The 14,791-nt window shown below is 57.7% G+C and overlaps 1 protein-coding gene across 1 annotated transcript; it reads left to right on the top strand.

Moving 5' to 3' along the window:
• Positions 1-1,910: 1,910 nt before the first annotated feature.
• On the top strand, positions 1,911-14,537 carry PDYN (prodynorphin). The gene is made up of 3 exons (XM_002710907.5): positions 1,911-2,216; positions 11,078-11,219; positions 12,425-14,537. Exons 2-3 carry the CDS (start codon positions 11,097-11,099, stop codon positions 13,052-13,054), a joined length of 753 nt encoding a protein of 250 aa, XP_002710953.2. The 5' UTR covers positions 1,911-2,216; positions 11,078-11,096; the 3' UTR covers positions 13,055-14,537.
• The last annotated feature ends 254 nt before the right edge of the window (positions 14,538-14,791 follow it).

The following is a 14,791-nucleotide window of genomic DNA, read 5'->3' as shown; positions in this document are numbered from 1 at the left end:
GAGCTGATGGAGGTGGAGGTTAGGAGGAAGAAAGGAAGGGAACAGGAGGCGGGGGTGGCCTTGGAGATGACAATGCTGCTCACCGTCCCCCCGCCCCGCCCCTGCACCCTCCTCCCCCACCTCCGTTGGCTCCACAGTGAGTGGATTCTACTCATGTCCCCCGGTGGCCAGGCAGGAAGGCAGCCTGAGAGGTGGCCAAGTACTCTGTACCCTGGGCCTGGGTTTCAGACACTGGAGCCCCACATAGATCCCCCCATCAGGTGTTTGCATCTGTCTGGTGGAACTAACGTGCTGCTTTGGGGAAGAAAAGAAGGGGTAGAGGAAAACAGAGCTGGGATCCAGAGAGGCCCCCTTGGGAGGCCAGAGGGGAGTCGGGGGAGCTGCGGCTACTCCCTCCCCATGTGGCACGCAGATTGGCTTCAGGTGAGGCTACACGACACAGGAGCAGGTGCTTGGCTGACAGTCCCTCCTGTCACTCTCCTTATGTGAGAAGCTGATGAGCAGGTGCAGGCAGAGGTGAGGCCCCAGACAATGGCAGTGTGTCACAACCAGGGCAATGTACTCAGCCACCAGGCCACCACAACAAGTGCCCCTGAGTGCCTGCATTGCCTTAGCCTTGGCTCACCCTTGCAAGAGCCCAGTGAGCTGGATACTGTTGAACCTATTCTACAGAGCAGCAAACTGAGGCCGGAGTTCATAACTTGGCTAAGATCTCTGTTCTGCTGAGTGGCAGAGCTGGGGATCAAAGCCACATCTCCAGCGCTTGGATATAGCTCTCCTCTCTCTACCTCGTGCGGGTGGAGAGCCTGGGTCCCAGAGAAGGAAGTGACTGAACCCCAATCCCCAGGGCTGGCAGCTTCGAGGCTTCCTGCCCAGGGAGGTATGAGGGAGCGAGCAGGGACTTTGGTCAAGGGAGTCTCTGCTCCTGAGCCTCTGTTTGCTTATCTGTAAAGTGGGCTGGTAAGAACTTGTCCACCAAGCCATGAGGACAAACCCGGATGGTGCCTGGCACAGCACAGGTGCCCGGGAGCTGGGGGCCCAGCCAAACCCTTGCCACAGCCCTGTCTCCACCGGAGACCACCTGTCTGCTCTTGCCGGGGGCTGAAGCACGCTCTCCTCCGCACTCGGCCGCCCCTGTGTTCTGGAAGGTGTCTGCAGCCAGGGAGGAGGGCAGGGCAGGCTACACGCCAGGGGCTCTGCCCTCTGCGCGGAGTGAGAAAGGCACATCGCGGCCCAGATTTTGAGGGGGATTTCATGAAATCCATTCTGCGTTGCCGCCAGAGAAGGCGCAACGGCAGTCCCTGGCGGCGGGCAAGGCCTGTGCTCCTGCCAGGACGGGTGTGCCTGGCACCGGCTCAGGCATGTGGCAGAGCCGACTGTCATTCGCAGGCAAACGTGCACGCCCAAGCATTCCAGCACTCGCGTGCACCGGCCGGTGTGGGGCTGCCACAGCTCTGCTGGCATCAGGAAACTCGGCTTCTGTTTGTCTCCGTGCCCCGTGTCCCTCCGTCCGGACATGGGCTGAGTGCCCTCTCCCTGCATTTCCTTGTCTCTCCCCGGCCCTCTGCGCAGCCCAGCCCTGACACTCATCGTGCCTCTTACCTCTCCATGGGAATCGCTGACACTGCCTACGTCCCTGACAGTGCCTGTCCACTCCTGCTTCGCTAAGTCTCTGACTCTGGGTCCGTCCCCCTCCCTCTGACCGTCTCTCTGCCTTCCTTCGACTCTCGCCATCTCTGTCTTCCCCCACTTCTGTCTCTTCTCCTGTGACACTCCCCTGGAAACGCACTGAGCACTGAAGTGGCCGGATTTCAAGTGACAAACAGCACACGACACCCAGAATCCACCCCCGGCCCCAGAGCGGCTGCCTTCCTCCCCCACAGCCCCGTCACGCACAGGAGCCTATTGTGTCGTCCCGGGGAGTTGCAGTCGGAGGGCCCGGGGGTCTGAGCTCTGCCTGCTCTGAGCCACTTCCCCATTGGCTCCCAGCAGCCTGTGCCGAGCGAGGGCTGAGCGACAGGGGGAGGCTCCAGTCCATAAAAGGGGGCCGAGGCACCAGGACTGCCATTCCGAGGGGCTGTGGCTGTGCTCACCGCTGCCTCTTCGCACCTCCGTCTGAGCCAGAGTCGGCACAGCCCCTGAGTCCTGGTCCAGCCACCTGCTGTCCCTCCAACTGTGCTTGGCCAGGAGCTGCCCAGGGACAAAGCAGAACACAGGTAAGGCCAGAGGGGCCCTGGGACTCTTCCTCTCGGCTTCACTTGTTTGTTTTTCTTGGTCCTCTGGACCCAGAGCTTGGGCTGGGGTGGGGGTGGGGGCTCGTGTTTGAGTCTGGTCACCCGGCCAAGATCATTCTAGTTCCAAGGCTGGCTTACAAAAGCCACAGCAGCGACAGGCTGCCTACTCTGACTCCCCCTCTCCATGCAGTCCTGGCTTAAACAGGTGGCAGCTGCCTGGCAGGAGAGCAGCTTTAGCCTTTGACTCCCGGGTCTCCTGCTGTCAGCCGGGCAGCAGTTCCCACGCCGTCTCCAGGGTCCCGGGAGAATGGGAGCCCCAGGGAGGATGGAGGGAGAGCTTTAGCTAATCAGGGTGATTTTAAAGGTCAGTGGCTCACACTTGACATAGAGAACAAGGATTTGGGGACATTAATGAGATTCTGGGCTCTGGCATTTCACCTGGCGACGTAGACATCAATGTACAACCAGGCTTAACCTTTGCAGCCTTTGGGATCCTGCTTACTTGCTGACGGGGTGCTGACTTCTGTGGCGTCTTTGGATATCATTTTACACAGAATGAAGTTTGGTGTTGTTTTCCTGGGAGGGGATGACAGAGGGGCAGCATGCCAGGAGACCCCGGTGGGCAGGATTTTTCCTGTCGATTTCACTTTTTCTAAAAAGAAAGTTGCATTTCTTTATTTGAAGGGCAAAGTGACAGAGAGAGAGAGACAGAGACAGAGACAGAGAGAGAGAGAGACGGAGAGAGAGAGAGAGACAGAGACAGAGAGAGACAGAGAGACAGAGAGAGAGAGAGAGACAGAGAGACAGAGACAGACAGACAGAGACAGAGAGAGAGGTCTCTCACCCCTGGTTCACTCTCTGGATGCTTGAAGCTGGAGGACTTGTTGCTTTCTTACACATCACAGCCAGAGGTGGCCAAGTGAGGCAGGGAGCGAACTCTGGTGGGGAAAGCCGTTTGCTTGCTGGTAAAAGATGCCCACGTCCGAAGAAAAGCGCTCCAGAACCCCAAAGTTTGGCTCTCGCAAGAAGCTGGTGCGCATCGGTCACGGAGCCTGCTGGCGACTCGGAGGCTGAGCAGGGAGTTCTGCAGCCTCTTCGTTTTTCCTGGGTGTCTTTTTCCGAGAACCTCTCAAGCTTTACAAACATTCCTTAATTAAGCCTCCGAGCCTCCCGGGGGAGATGAGCTCTTTAGGTTATTGGATCTGATTTCAATTCCCCTCCCACGGACAGAAAGTCTTCATTATCATTTTTCTTGCAAGGGCTGCTGGAATAGACAAGGCTTGCCTCTCACATTTGACAGTCTTGGGAACAGCGGCTGCAGGATGTCAACCCTCTTCTGCCGTTTCCTCTCCCCAGCCTCGCCCCCAGCCCCTCAGTGCACCTGCCACCTCTTTGCTGTGTCCCTTTGCTCCCCAGCCCCACCCCATCTTGCCTCTTGTGCTAATTTGGGGGGCTATTTTTGCATCGAGGGGGGCTGTTGCAGCAGCTCAAGCCAGTCTGCTGAGTTAGCTGCCGTGGGGAGGCTTGCGTTTCCCACTGCTTTGTCCCCATGGATCTGGGGGTGCGATGGGTGGCAGGAGAATCCTGTGACCCTGGTGGTGAGGAGTGGAGGCCACAGAGACTCCCGAGAACCTCTGCAGGGAGCGGACAAACAGCTCTGGAATTGTTTGAGAAATCTGCAACCCTTAGAACACATGGAGGGTGTTGGAGGTTAGGGAGCCAGGAACTTTCCATATTTCGCCTAACTGTGTGTCTCACAGCACCTCGGACGGTGGAAGGGTCAACTCTGAGACTGCACTGCTCACTGGCTTTGTGTCCCTCTCTGAGCCTTAACTTTCTTCCTGTGTCAGTTACTGTGACGCTCCAATGGCGTGCTGCAGTACACCTGGCAATTAATTACTAGGCACTCAATAAGTGCTACCAGGAGCGCCTGAGTTTCCAGTGTTTCGTAATAGACCCCTTCTGCTGTGTCGTCCCTGCTCAGGGCACTCCACGGGGTGGTGTGTGCGCCTCCCATTTGCACTTGTGGGGCTGGCTCTGCTCTCCCTCCCAGTGGCAGGCTTGGTGGATCTTCAGCGCTGCCCCAGGATCGAGAAGTTGCGACTCAATCAATCCTCCAGACTCCGCCTCCCACGGCCGCCTCCCCGGGTCATTCTCTCACAACCGTGCACTCAGTAGATACCTTCCATCACTGGAAGCCAGTGCGTACACTGGCTGCTGCTTGAGTCCTGTGTGGGTCTGGGAGGTGCGGCCCGCCAGCTCATCCCCTCACCTCCCACCTGCCGTGGCCAGCCTCACTGGGGCTGGCAACAGGACAAGGCAGCTTCGCTGGCACGGAGCTGGCCCCAGGGGCAGGCAGTAAACTCGGCTGGCGACCCAGGTAAGCCCTGGATCTGCCGCTCGACACGCAGTCATGCCCTTGGCTCTTTGGAGTGGAACCTCATCCATCTCTCCCGGACAGAATCCAGATAATGCTTCGTGCAGGGGCGTGGGTCCACGACCGGGGTCCCGGGGACCCATGACTCGGCTCAGGAACTCCTCCCTGGGCCCCGGAGTTGGTCCCACTGGCCAGAGCAGTGAACCACAAGCTGCAGACAGAGTCACGGGGAGACTCGCATGCCTTTTGGCCCCTGTCCTGTTCCATTTAACTTGACGAGGTCTTGCTGGGAAGTTATCACGTGGTCTCCTGCCTGCTGCTCACTGGCAATGGAGGGCAGGTCCCGAGAGGAGCCGGAGGGGGCAGTGGAGACCTCTGGAACCAGACTGCTGTCTCTTGCCTCCTGCCCCTCCCCCTCCCCACCTCCTCCTCCTTCTGTCGCCCCTCCCCTCCCTCACCTCCTCTCCCCTTCTCTGCCCATCTTTTTTTATTTTCCCATGTGTTCCCCCTTTGTCTTCGTCTCTTTCTCTCCATATGAAAGTCCCACCTCTGCCTCTCTTGGCCATTTACACCTCTCCTTTTCACCTCTCTCTCTCTCTCTCTCTCTCGTTACCCTCCTTTTGCCTTCTTCACTATCCCTTGCACCAAATGATAAAAAGGCTCCATGTTCCGTATGAATCCCACCCCAACACACGTGCTCTTAACAACGCGGTCAATGATCCCACCCTGACTGTGACCCTGACCATGACCTGTAGGGCCGCGTCTTTCTCTCCTGCACAGCAGGTGTGTCTGTCCCTCCAATGGGGCCTCCAGCTACAATCTGTGCACCCATTTTTGCTGGACTAAAGGGAGCCTTTGCTTCCGGGTCAGAACCTGAACCCCTGCCAAGAGACTGACCTTAAAGCCAGACAAGGGCCCCTCTGCCAGCTCCCGGAGAGCCACCAACAGGGACTTCATGTGCTCCAGTGGGGCAGGGGCCCCTGCTGCGGCTTCATCGCGGGAGTGATAGGGAGGGGGCCGGCCGACAACCACCCTGGGCCAGTTTGTAGAGTGGAGTCAGCAGATGGACGCTGAAGCCTGTTCCTTGGCCTCGGCCCAATCTTTTCACCTCTCTGACTCTGTCTTCCCCATCTGGAATACGGGGCTAATAGTGCCCGGCCCCCTAGATTCTCTTGAGGGTGAAGATGAAAAGTTCAGCAAAGAGCCTGCCCCCTCCACATAGCTGGGCCCTAAGTGGGGGACGCCAGGGACTCCGAGAATTCCAGCTCTGCCAGCCGGGTGCTCAGCGACCCTGGTGGGGCAGGGGGAGGGGGAGGGGCAGGGTGCCAGTCGGCGGGGGCACGCGGGGGCCTGGGCCGGGCTCCCTCGCCGGGCTTTCAGGGCGGCGGCCACTGCAGGGTCCTTGGGGATGGGCCGGCTCCTCTGTGGGCGTCACGGCCGGGTGTGGGAGGCCACAGCGCTGTCTCCATTTCCTTCCTGACTCATGGTGTGACCTTAAACAAGTGACTTCATCTCTACCTTTTCCCATTTCCTCTTCTATCAAATAGGGATAATCATATGCGATAAAGTGCTCCGAGAGATAATTGCGATGTTAAACCCAGCCATTATTATTCCGTGCTGGCATGTTTAATAAAAATGCTCGTGTCTCCTCTGAGCTCTCAGTTGAAACATCATCGAAGGGACCAGCCTTTCAAGGAACTGTGGGCCCTGGGTGAGGAGAGGGCCTGCTGTGTGCTGGGCTCTCCATGACGCTGTCTCAGGCAGCCCTGAGTCACGCAAGGAGGGGACAAAACCCACTCACAGATGAGAAGACTGAGGCTTGCAGAAGAAACGCCACTGGGGTCTGTGTGACCCCAAAGCCCTCGTCTTTCCCGACCAAGGGTAGGTCTCCCAGGTGGCTCAGTCCCTGCCCCGAGGGAGCCGGGGTGATGGGAAGGGGCTCTGGCTGGGCTCGTGGAGGGCAAGTGACCTGCTGCTCCTCTTGCTGGTAACCCACCCGACCTCTGGGGGGAGGGGCCTCTGCGCAAGGACCAGGTGCGGGGCCGGTTACTGAACTGACCCAACCGTCAGGAGCCTGGAGACCAAGACAAGCCGCGGCTGGGCCACTGGCGTCGTGAGGATCACAGGGTGGTGAGGAAAGTCGCAAGGGCGGCTCGGCGCTGCCTGTTCGGGGAATGTGGCGGAGATGCGTGGCTTTCTGCTTCCAGCTGATGCTAAGGATGGCCTGCGGAGGGCCCCAGGCACAGCTCTGCTCCGCCGGCAGGGGCCTGGCCGTGTTCTCCAGACAGGCAGAGCCAGCGGGATGCTTCTGCAGCAGGAAGTGGTCTCACGCGATTATGGAGGCTGCGGGGAGAACCATTCTGTGCCCCCAACCCCCAGGGCTGCTCCCGAGTGCCCGGGGACAGAGGCTGCGGCTGCGCCTCATGAGCTGCGGGGAGGACCTTCTCAGCGAGGCTGCCTGGTCCACAAGCCCGTGCAGGAGGCCACGAAGTCACCCACTGCCAGGGCCCCTCGGGCCTGCCGAGTGGGCGTGCGTCCACTCCCCCGCCCCCCGGCTCACCCCAAGTCGGCCATCGCCAACGTCTGGCTTCCAAGCTCCAGTCCTCAGCAGGTGCCCTCAGAAAGGTGAACCTGCACCCGGGACCCATCTGGTATTGCTCGATGATGTACTCTTAAAAAAGAGAGAGACAGGATCGCTTGGGGAAGCCTCAAGCCTGTGTCTCTAGTACAGCTTCCTTTTTAACACAGAGGAAGCTGCTTATCAGGAGCCCGACTCTCCCAGGCACAAGCTTGAACCTGCGAGTTTCCCTCTCCCAGCCTCAGTCTCACCCCTCTGCACAATGGGTATAAGAACACCCATCTCTTGTATGACTGTGAGGATTCGGAACTAAAAATGCACAAAGTGGCCAGGGCTGGCTGGCACCCAGCAGGCTCCTGAGAACTGGTGGCTGCTTCCAGATTGGAGGAATGAGGGGCGCTCAGCCCAGCCTGGTGCCCAGCAGGCCTTCCACCTGGTGGGGGCTAGTGTGGAAACCTGCGGGGAGCAGCTGGAGGTCGGAGCTGGGCAACTGAAGGGGTCTGGCCGGCACGCAGAGGTTCAGGCCCCTTCAGCCAGACTATCTGGTCACAGACCCCAGCATCGCTGCTTGCTTGCTTTGGAGTCTTGGCTGGCGTCTTACCTCAGTTTCTTCATCTGTAAATTGGGTATGGTAATAGTATTCTCTCCATTGAGTTGCTGCGAGTAGAAGTGAATTAAGGCATGAGATTGCTCGGAACCTCTTACCCGATACCCAGATCTGCTGGAATTGTTGCTATAGACAGACTTAACAGATGAAAGGAAAAGTTGCCCACAATTGTTTTTACCTGGACTGGAGATCTCAGACTGGGTCTCCTACAGAAACAGACAAGCCGTGTGGGAGGCCTCCTGCCGGAGTTAGTGGCTGGAGCAGGCTTCCCAGGTCTTGTGGGTTCATTCACTGCTAACCCAATCTTTCCTTTTTTTCATTTTATTTGAAAGGCAATGAGACAGAGAGACATGCCCACAAAAGCCAGGGCTCGGCCAGGCTGAAGCCAGGAGCCAGGAACTCAATCAGGATCCCCCACATGGGTGGTAGGGGCCCCAGCGCTCGCACCGTCACCGGCCTCCTCCCCTCCCAGGGTGTACATTAGCAGGAAGCCGGCTGGGAAGCAGAGGAGCTGGGACGCAGAGCAGGTGCTGTGATGTGGGTGTGGGTGTCCCACGCAGTGTCTGTGCTGCGGCACCAAATGCCCTCCCATCACCACCAGACTCATCCCAGGCTGTCCCAGGCATCGCCAACATCAGAGAAAACACAAGCCGCCTGCTGTCCGTCTCCACGGTAGCTCGCTGGCCTGAAACCCTCCTCGGCTCAGCAGCAGGTGCAGCAAGGGTGAAAGCCAAGGGCAAGAGAGAGACCCCAGGCAGACGCAGGTCTCTTGCCCTGAGCTTCCTACTCGGAGCCTCTCTGTTCCATGGAGCTGATGTTGTCCAGACTCAAGGGAGGCTCACGGGCCTGAGCTCTCCCCTAAATCACTGTGTGACCCCGGGGGATTGGCCAAGCCCCTCCGAGCCCCAGCATTCTCACCCACCTCAGGCCACTGGCAGTGGATTGAGTAAAATGTACAAGCCGAGGGCTCCTGGATCTCAGTGGGGCTGAGCTGGTAATGACCCAAAGTCTCTCCGGAAGTCAGAGCCAGTAGGTGGGGAGTCACCCAGGCAGGTGTCTCCCAGCGTGAGACCCGCCTACCTAACGGGGGAGCAGTAAATGCGACAGTGCCCCCTGGGGGCTTGGGCAGTACGGGCTCAACAAATGGCGACAGGGTCGTTCCTGCGCATGCTCCAGTCAGGGACCCTACTTGCGCTTTGGAGGGGAGACCTTGCTCTGGACAACAGTGTGGGGCTCTGGGCAGGTGGGCTGGAATCTTCTGAACCCCTGAGTACCTGAGTAAACAGGACAGATTGCAGGAACGGGGACCCTGGAGGGAAGGAGAAACGGCCATCTCTGAGTTAGGGGCGTCCGGCTACACAGACCAGACTGGGAGGGCACGGGGCCCCAGCAGCCAGGGGGCGGGGGCCTTGCTGGGACCCTGCCCTCCCTGTTGGGAGAACAGCATATGTCCCATTTGAATCTTGATAAAGGATTTATAAAGAGTTGAACAGGAAAGGGGCAACTTTTTTTTTTTTTTTGACAGGCAGAGTGGACAGTGAGAGAGAGAGAGAGAGAGGTCTTCCTTTGCCGTTGGTTCACCCCCCAATGGCCGCTGCAGCCGGCGCACTGCGCTGATCTGAAGCCAGGAGCCAGGTGCTTCTCCTTTTCTCCCATGCGGGTGCAGGGCCCAAGGACTTGGGCCATCCTCCACTGCACTCCCTGGCCACAGCAGAGAGCTGGCCTGGAAGAGGGGCAACCAGGACAGAATCCGGCGCCCTGACCAGGACTAGAACCCGGTGTGCTGGCGCCGCAGGCGGAGGATTAGCCTAGTGAGCCATAGCGCCGGCCTAAAAGGGGCAACTTTTAACAGACTGTGAAGCCTGCATTCATCTGCCACATGTTTACGGAGGACCTACTCTGCGTTGGTCAGGGACTTAGATGCTAGGGTGCAGCAGGGGACAAGGCAGGACCCGTGCCTTTGAGAAGCTAACATTCTCATGGGGGCTTCCATGGCCACCACCACCACTGCCAGCAGCAGAAATCAAGTTGATGGGAAGCTGTGGGGCGGGGACTGAGGTGAGAGGGACGGAAGGAGGCAGCCACGTTAGACTCAGGCAGCGGTGGGTGCTTCTCTGCTGATGGGGTAATTGATCTGCTTAACGGGTACGAAGGAGTGAACCACATGAAAATCTGAGGTCACAGGACTGCAGACAGGGGAGCAGAATGTGCAAAGGCCCTGAAGTAGGAGCAAGCAAGGATTACAGAGAAGAAAAACCATGGTGCCTGTCTTTGTAGAACCAAAGTCCAAAGGTGCACACAGCTCAGCACCAGGCTGTGGGTGGTTTTCTTGGAAGAGCTGCAGGGTGTGGAATAGGAGCAGCTCAGCCCTCCTAAGAGATCAGGGAGAACTGCCTGGAGGAAGCGAGAGTTTCATCTAATTGCAGTGACAGACAGAAGAGGCGGGACAGGTTTTCCAGTGTATGCAGAGGCCCAGGGTGAGACAGAGCCTGCTGCAATCATTTGGGGGACTGCAAGTAGCTAAATGCGGTTGGAGCCCAGAGCTAAAGTATTGGGGTGCAAGGATGAGACTGGGGGTGTTCTTGACATTTAAGCAGAACAGCCAGTCCTGGCCCTTCCCAAGGGCTCTGATCACAAAACTGTTAGGCTGCCAAGGGCATTTCGGGGCGGGCAGGAAGGTCAGGGAGGGACTGGAGGCAGGGAGGCCGGCATGGAGAGGCGGGCAAGGAGGACCCACGGCCAGGGCAGTAGCGGTGCTGGGGTACAGAAGGCAAATCCCAAGACTTTACAAAGCAGAGAGGACTGGCCTGGGACAGCTTGGGGAGCAGGGGGCCTCGGAGAGCCCAGGCGAGGATGCGGCCGATGATGTCCTGGCTTGGCGGATGTTGGTGTGGGCTCTGAGGTCCGACAAGGCCCAGGTCAGGTCCTGGCTCGCCCACTTCCTGGGCACGTGCAGTCACCTCCGCATCTCTGAGCCTCAGCTTCCCCAGCTTGCAATGAAGACAGCACAGCGCACCTCGAAGAGCAGGCTGAGCGCGAGCGCACGGGGAAGCTCCCAGCACGGGGCAGGCACTCAGCCCTCGGCACTTCCCTCCCTCCATCCCCGGCCTTGGGCACCCACTCCACCTCTCCGGGCCTCTGCTTTCTCAGCTATAGGCTGGGCCCACGAGGGAGGCCTTGCGGCACTGCTAGCAGGAGGTTAAGAACCGAGTGCACGGGCTCAGGACACACCCCAGGGTGGTGATGGCAAACTCCATAATCTTCTCTGTCTCCCTCCCCAGCTGCAAGAGCGGAGACAGAATGGCGTGGCCGGTGCTGCTTGCCTGCCTCCTCGCGCTCCCTTCGGCCACAGCAGACTGCCTGTCCCGGTGTTCCTTGTGTGCTGTGAAGACCCAGGATGGACCCAAGCCCATCAACCCCCTGGTGCGTTGCAGGCAAGGAGAGGTCACAGGCCTGGGCAGCTGTGCCTGTCTTGGAGACTGGCCCACCAGGCAGGGCTTGTTCTGCCCTGTGGACAGCCTGGGCTCTGGGGGCTGCCATTGTCCAGCTCCCATTCCCACCCCAGACCTCACCCAGGCCATGTTGCAGGTTTCCATGGAGCCTGGTGCCTGGCAACTAGGAGTGCCAGTCATGAGCTGCTGGCTTCTGCACACAGCAGCCCTAGATGAACTTCCAGGGCTTCTCAGCGCTGGGCTGATGGGCCCCTCCTGTCGCTCTTGTGGCAGGCACTGTGTCCACCACCCCCGAATGACCTGCCTGGCAGGGTCAAAGCCTGACCTCTCTCCTGAGTCTTAGCATCTGTCGACCCAGCCTCGTTAGCTCTGCTCTGAATCAGGCTCCCACCAGAAGGGCGGGGTAGAGTTTCCAAGGATGTAGTGGACACAGCACAGGCTTTGGTCCTGACCCTTGCTTGCCCCATGACCCTGGAACTCCCTCTCTGAACCTCGGTTTCATCATCTACAAAATGGGGGGTGCTTCCCTAAGATCGTGATGGAAAGTACTCAATATACAATTCTAGCCCCTGCTAACTGAGAGGCTGCCCAAACATGCTCTCAGGAAAGCAGGACAACTCATGGCACTGGACTGCCTGGGTTCATGTTCCAGGACTGGGCACCTTGGCCAATACCAATGTCGTCTCATCACCACCACAATTCAATTCTCCCAGCAATCCTATGAAGTAGGTACTATTGTCTCCCTAGCCCCAGGCTCGAGGAACCCACACATGTGCCCTCACCTGCGTGCTTTCTACCATTCTGTGTCCCTTTGTGCCTCTCTCCACCGTGTGACCAGCATTCTTGACACCTGGGAAGGGTAGGGAGAACCACTCACTGCCCTGGAAGAGGCAGGGTGATCTCAGAGTTTGATGGGCTCTGGGTTCTACTCCAGGCATTGCACCTGTGCTTGTGCCCTTGGGAACACTGTTGTCCTTTTGCAAATTTGTTTTCTCCACCCTCACATGGTCACACAGCCACCTATCTTGATGCACCAATGGGTATCTCAGTGCTTAGCAATGTGGTTCATTCGGATCTTCTCAGGCATCTGACAGAGGGCTCCAGGGTGGGGACGTGCAGGGTTGCATGGTTTGATGGGGGTGATGTTACCGCTGTGGTCTCTGGGGTCTTTTGCAGATCTGCTCCCTGGAATGCCAGGCTGCCCTGCTGCCCTCTGAGGAATGGGAGAGATGCCAGGGCTTTCTGTCTTTCCTCACCCCCTCCACTCTCCAGCTCAATGGCAATGAAGACGTGGAGAGCAAGGTGGCTTTGGAAGAGCCCTATAGTGAGCTGGCCAAGCTCACAGGGCCCTTGCTGCAGGAGCTGGAGACAAGGCAGTTCTTCCCCAATACCCCAACAAAGGAAAACACTCTGAGCCAGAGCCTGGAAGAGAAACTCAGGGGCCTCTCGGGTGGGCTTGGGGAGGGAGCAGAATCTGAACTCACGGGGGGTGCTCAGCTGCACAACAGCGCTGTGGAGGCAGGTGGCCTCGATTTCCAAGAGGAGGACCCCAAGGTGCAGGTCAAACGCTATGGCGGCTTTTTGCGCAAGTACCCCAAGAGGAGCTCGGAAGCAGCTGGGGAGGGGGAGAGGGTGGGCCACGAGGACCTGTACAAACGCTACGGGGGCTTCCTGCGGCGCATCCGTCCCAAGCTCAAGTGGGACAACCAGAAGCGCTACGGGGGTTTTCTCCGGCGCCAGTTCAAGGTGGTGACCCGGTCTCAGGAGGACCCCGATGCCTACTCTGAAGAGCTGTTCGATGCATAAACACCTCCCCAGCACGGAGTTGAGTTGAGAGCTTCCCCTGACACCTTCCCATCCTCTTGTGTACACCTTCCCCCCCTTCCTCCCGCCACTTAGTGCAGCATTGCCTACAACATAACCAAGCCCAGCCTCCCCCTCTTCTGCCTGGGTGTACAGTGTGGGAAGGGTTGAGGTCATCTCCCTAATAGCTTTGGCTCCACCTCTGAAACCACCACCCACAGAGGCCATTGAGGTTGGTTCTCCTGCCCTGTTCAGGTGAGTCCCCCACCCCAGGGACCCAGAGTGGCCTGTGCTTCCTATCTGCAGATCTGTGATCTCCAAACTCTACTAATCACCTGGCACTCCAGGGAGAAACAAGAGCACGTGGGAGACACATGTGTCATAAACCTCCAAGTCCTAGCATTGTCTTCCCAAATCTCAAAGGGTCTCCGTGTGCATCCCACTCTGGAGACCTTACTTTAGGCAAAAAGCTGCAGTGCCGCCTTTTATCAGATCAAGATTCTGGGCACTGGAGTTCAGTCTTCTAAGGGGCTGTAACTCGGTTGTCAGTGTTTAGAAATGCACCTTTTGGAGAACCCAGCTCCTGGACGCATGGTGGTACCCTGGACAGCGCCCAGCGACTCTCAGAAGAAGAAGGGGAAACCGGCTTGCCTCCATGGTTCAGAGCCGTTTTCCATCTGAATGCTTACATGATCAGGCAGGGAGCAAGGCAAAGCAATTTGTTCTGTGCAACACATTCAAAATGTGGACCAGCTCCCTCCGTCCTCATTAAACTAATTAGACGGATGGGTATCCCACATCTACCCCACGGTGAACTGAGCTGAGTCGAGTTGATGAGGTTAAGCGCAGCCATGTTCTTGAGCAGCTGCATTGGCTGCCAAGAATCCAAGCCATCTGGCCCTACATCTGCACTGGGCATTGGCTAAGGGATCCCGAAGCAGCGGCAGAGAGAAAGGCCCTCTTCAGCCCCCAGGATGAGTTTTTCCTCTTAGTTTCTCAGAAGAAAACCAGAAAGAGGAATAAAATGATTGAGTGTTTGAGGCCAACCAGTTCCCTTGATTCCAATAACCCAGAATCAGAGGTAGAGCCACTCCCTTGGCCCAATGCCTCCTTTTCCATCGGCATTCTCTCTCTCTCTCTCTCTCTCTCTCTGACTCCCTCCCTGCCTCTCTCAGTGTGTGTCTCTCACTGTGTATCTGTCTTGCTCACTCATCCCCAGACTCTAGGTTTTTGACTGGGGCGGGGAGACCAGGCTGGATGGGAGAAGAACTTGAGTTTGGATACTTTGTAAAAGATGCTGGGAGCCCACCTCTGCATGCACAGCCCCAGGGCTCCTGCAGGGGTTCTGGAAGGGATAGACTATTGGGGTTACTTTGTCTGCTTTTGAACCATCCCATTAAAGCAATTTCCTTGGAATTTGCTTAGTCCTCCTTGGCCTGTGTGATTTCCCACTCTTCCAGTACAATAAATAAAAGAAAGATGCTGATGTCTTGGGGTGTGTGTATATGCATGCACGCACATGCAAGCCTCAATCCCGGGGGAGCCGAAAGACCATTCGCAGACCCATGTGCTAAGAAAGGAAGTACACACACACATACACACACACACAAATTCATCATGTCTTCATATACATGCATAAACCCATACAGACATGTGTATTCAGTTAGGAAAGGAAGCAGAGGGTAACAGAGTGCCACAGTCATGACTTTGAAAACTGGACCTGTGCAACCTTGAGTCATC

Source organism: Oryctolagus cuniculus, chromosome 11, assembly GCF_964237555.1.
Source record: "Oryctolagus cuniculus chromosome 11, mOryCun1.1, whole genome shotgun sequence".
In the NCBI taxonomy this organism is placed as follows: domain Eukaryota; kingdom Metazoa; phylum Chordata; class Mammalia; order Lagomorpha; family Leporidae; genus Oryctolagus; species Oryctolagus cuniculus.
The sequence above is the reverse complement of the archived record's forward strand: the minus strand, read 5'-3'. Positions and strand labels throughout refer to the sequence as shown.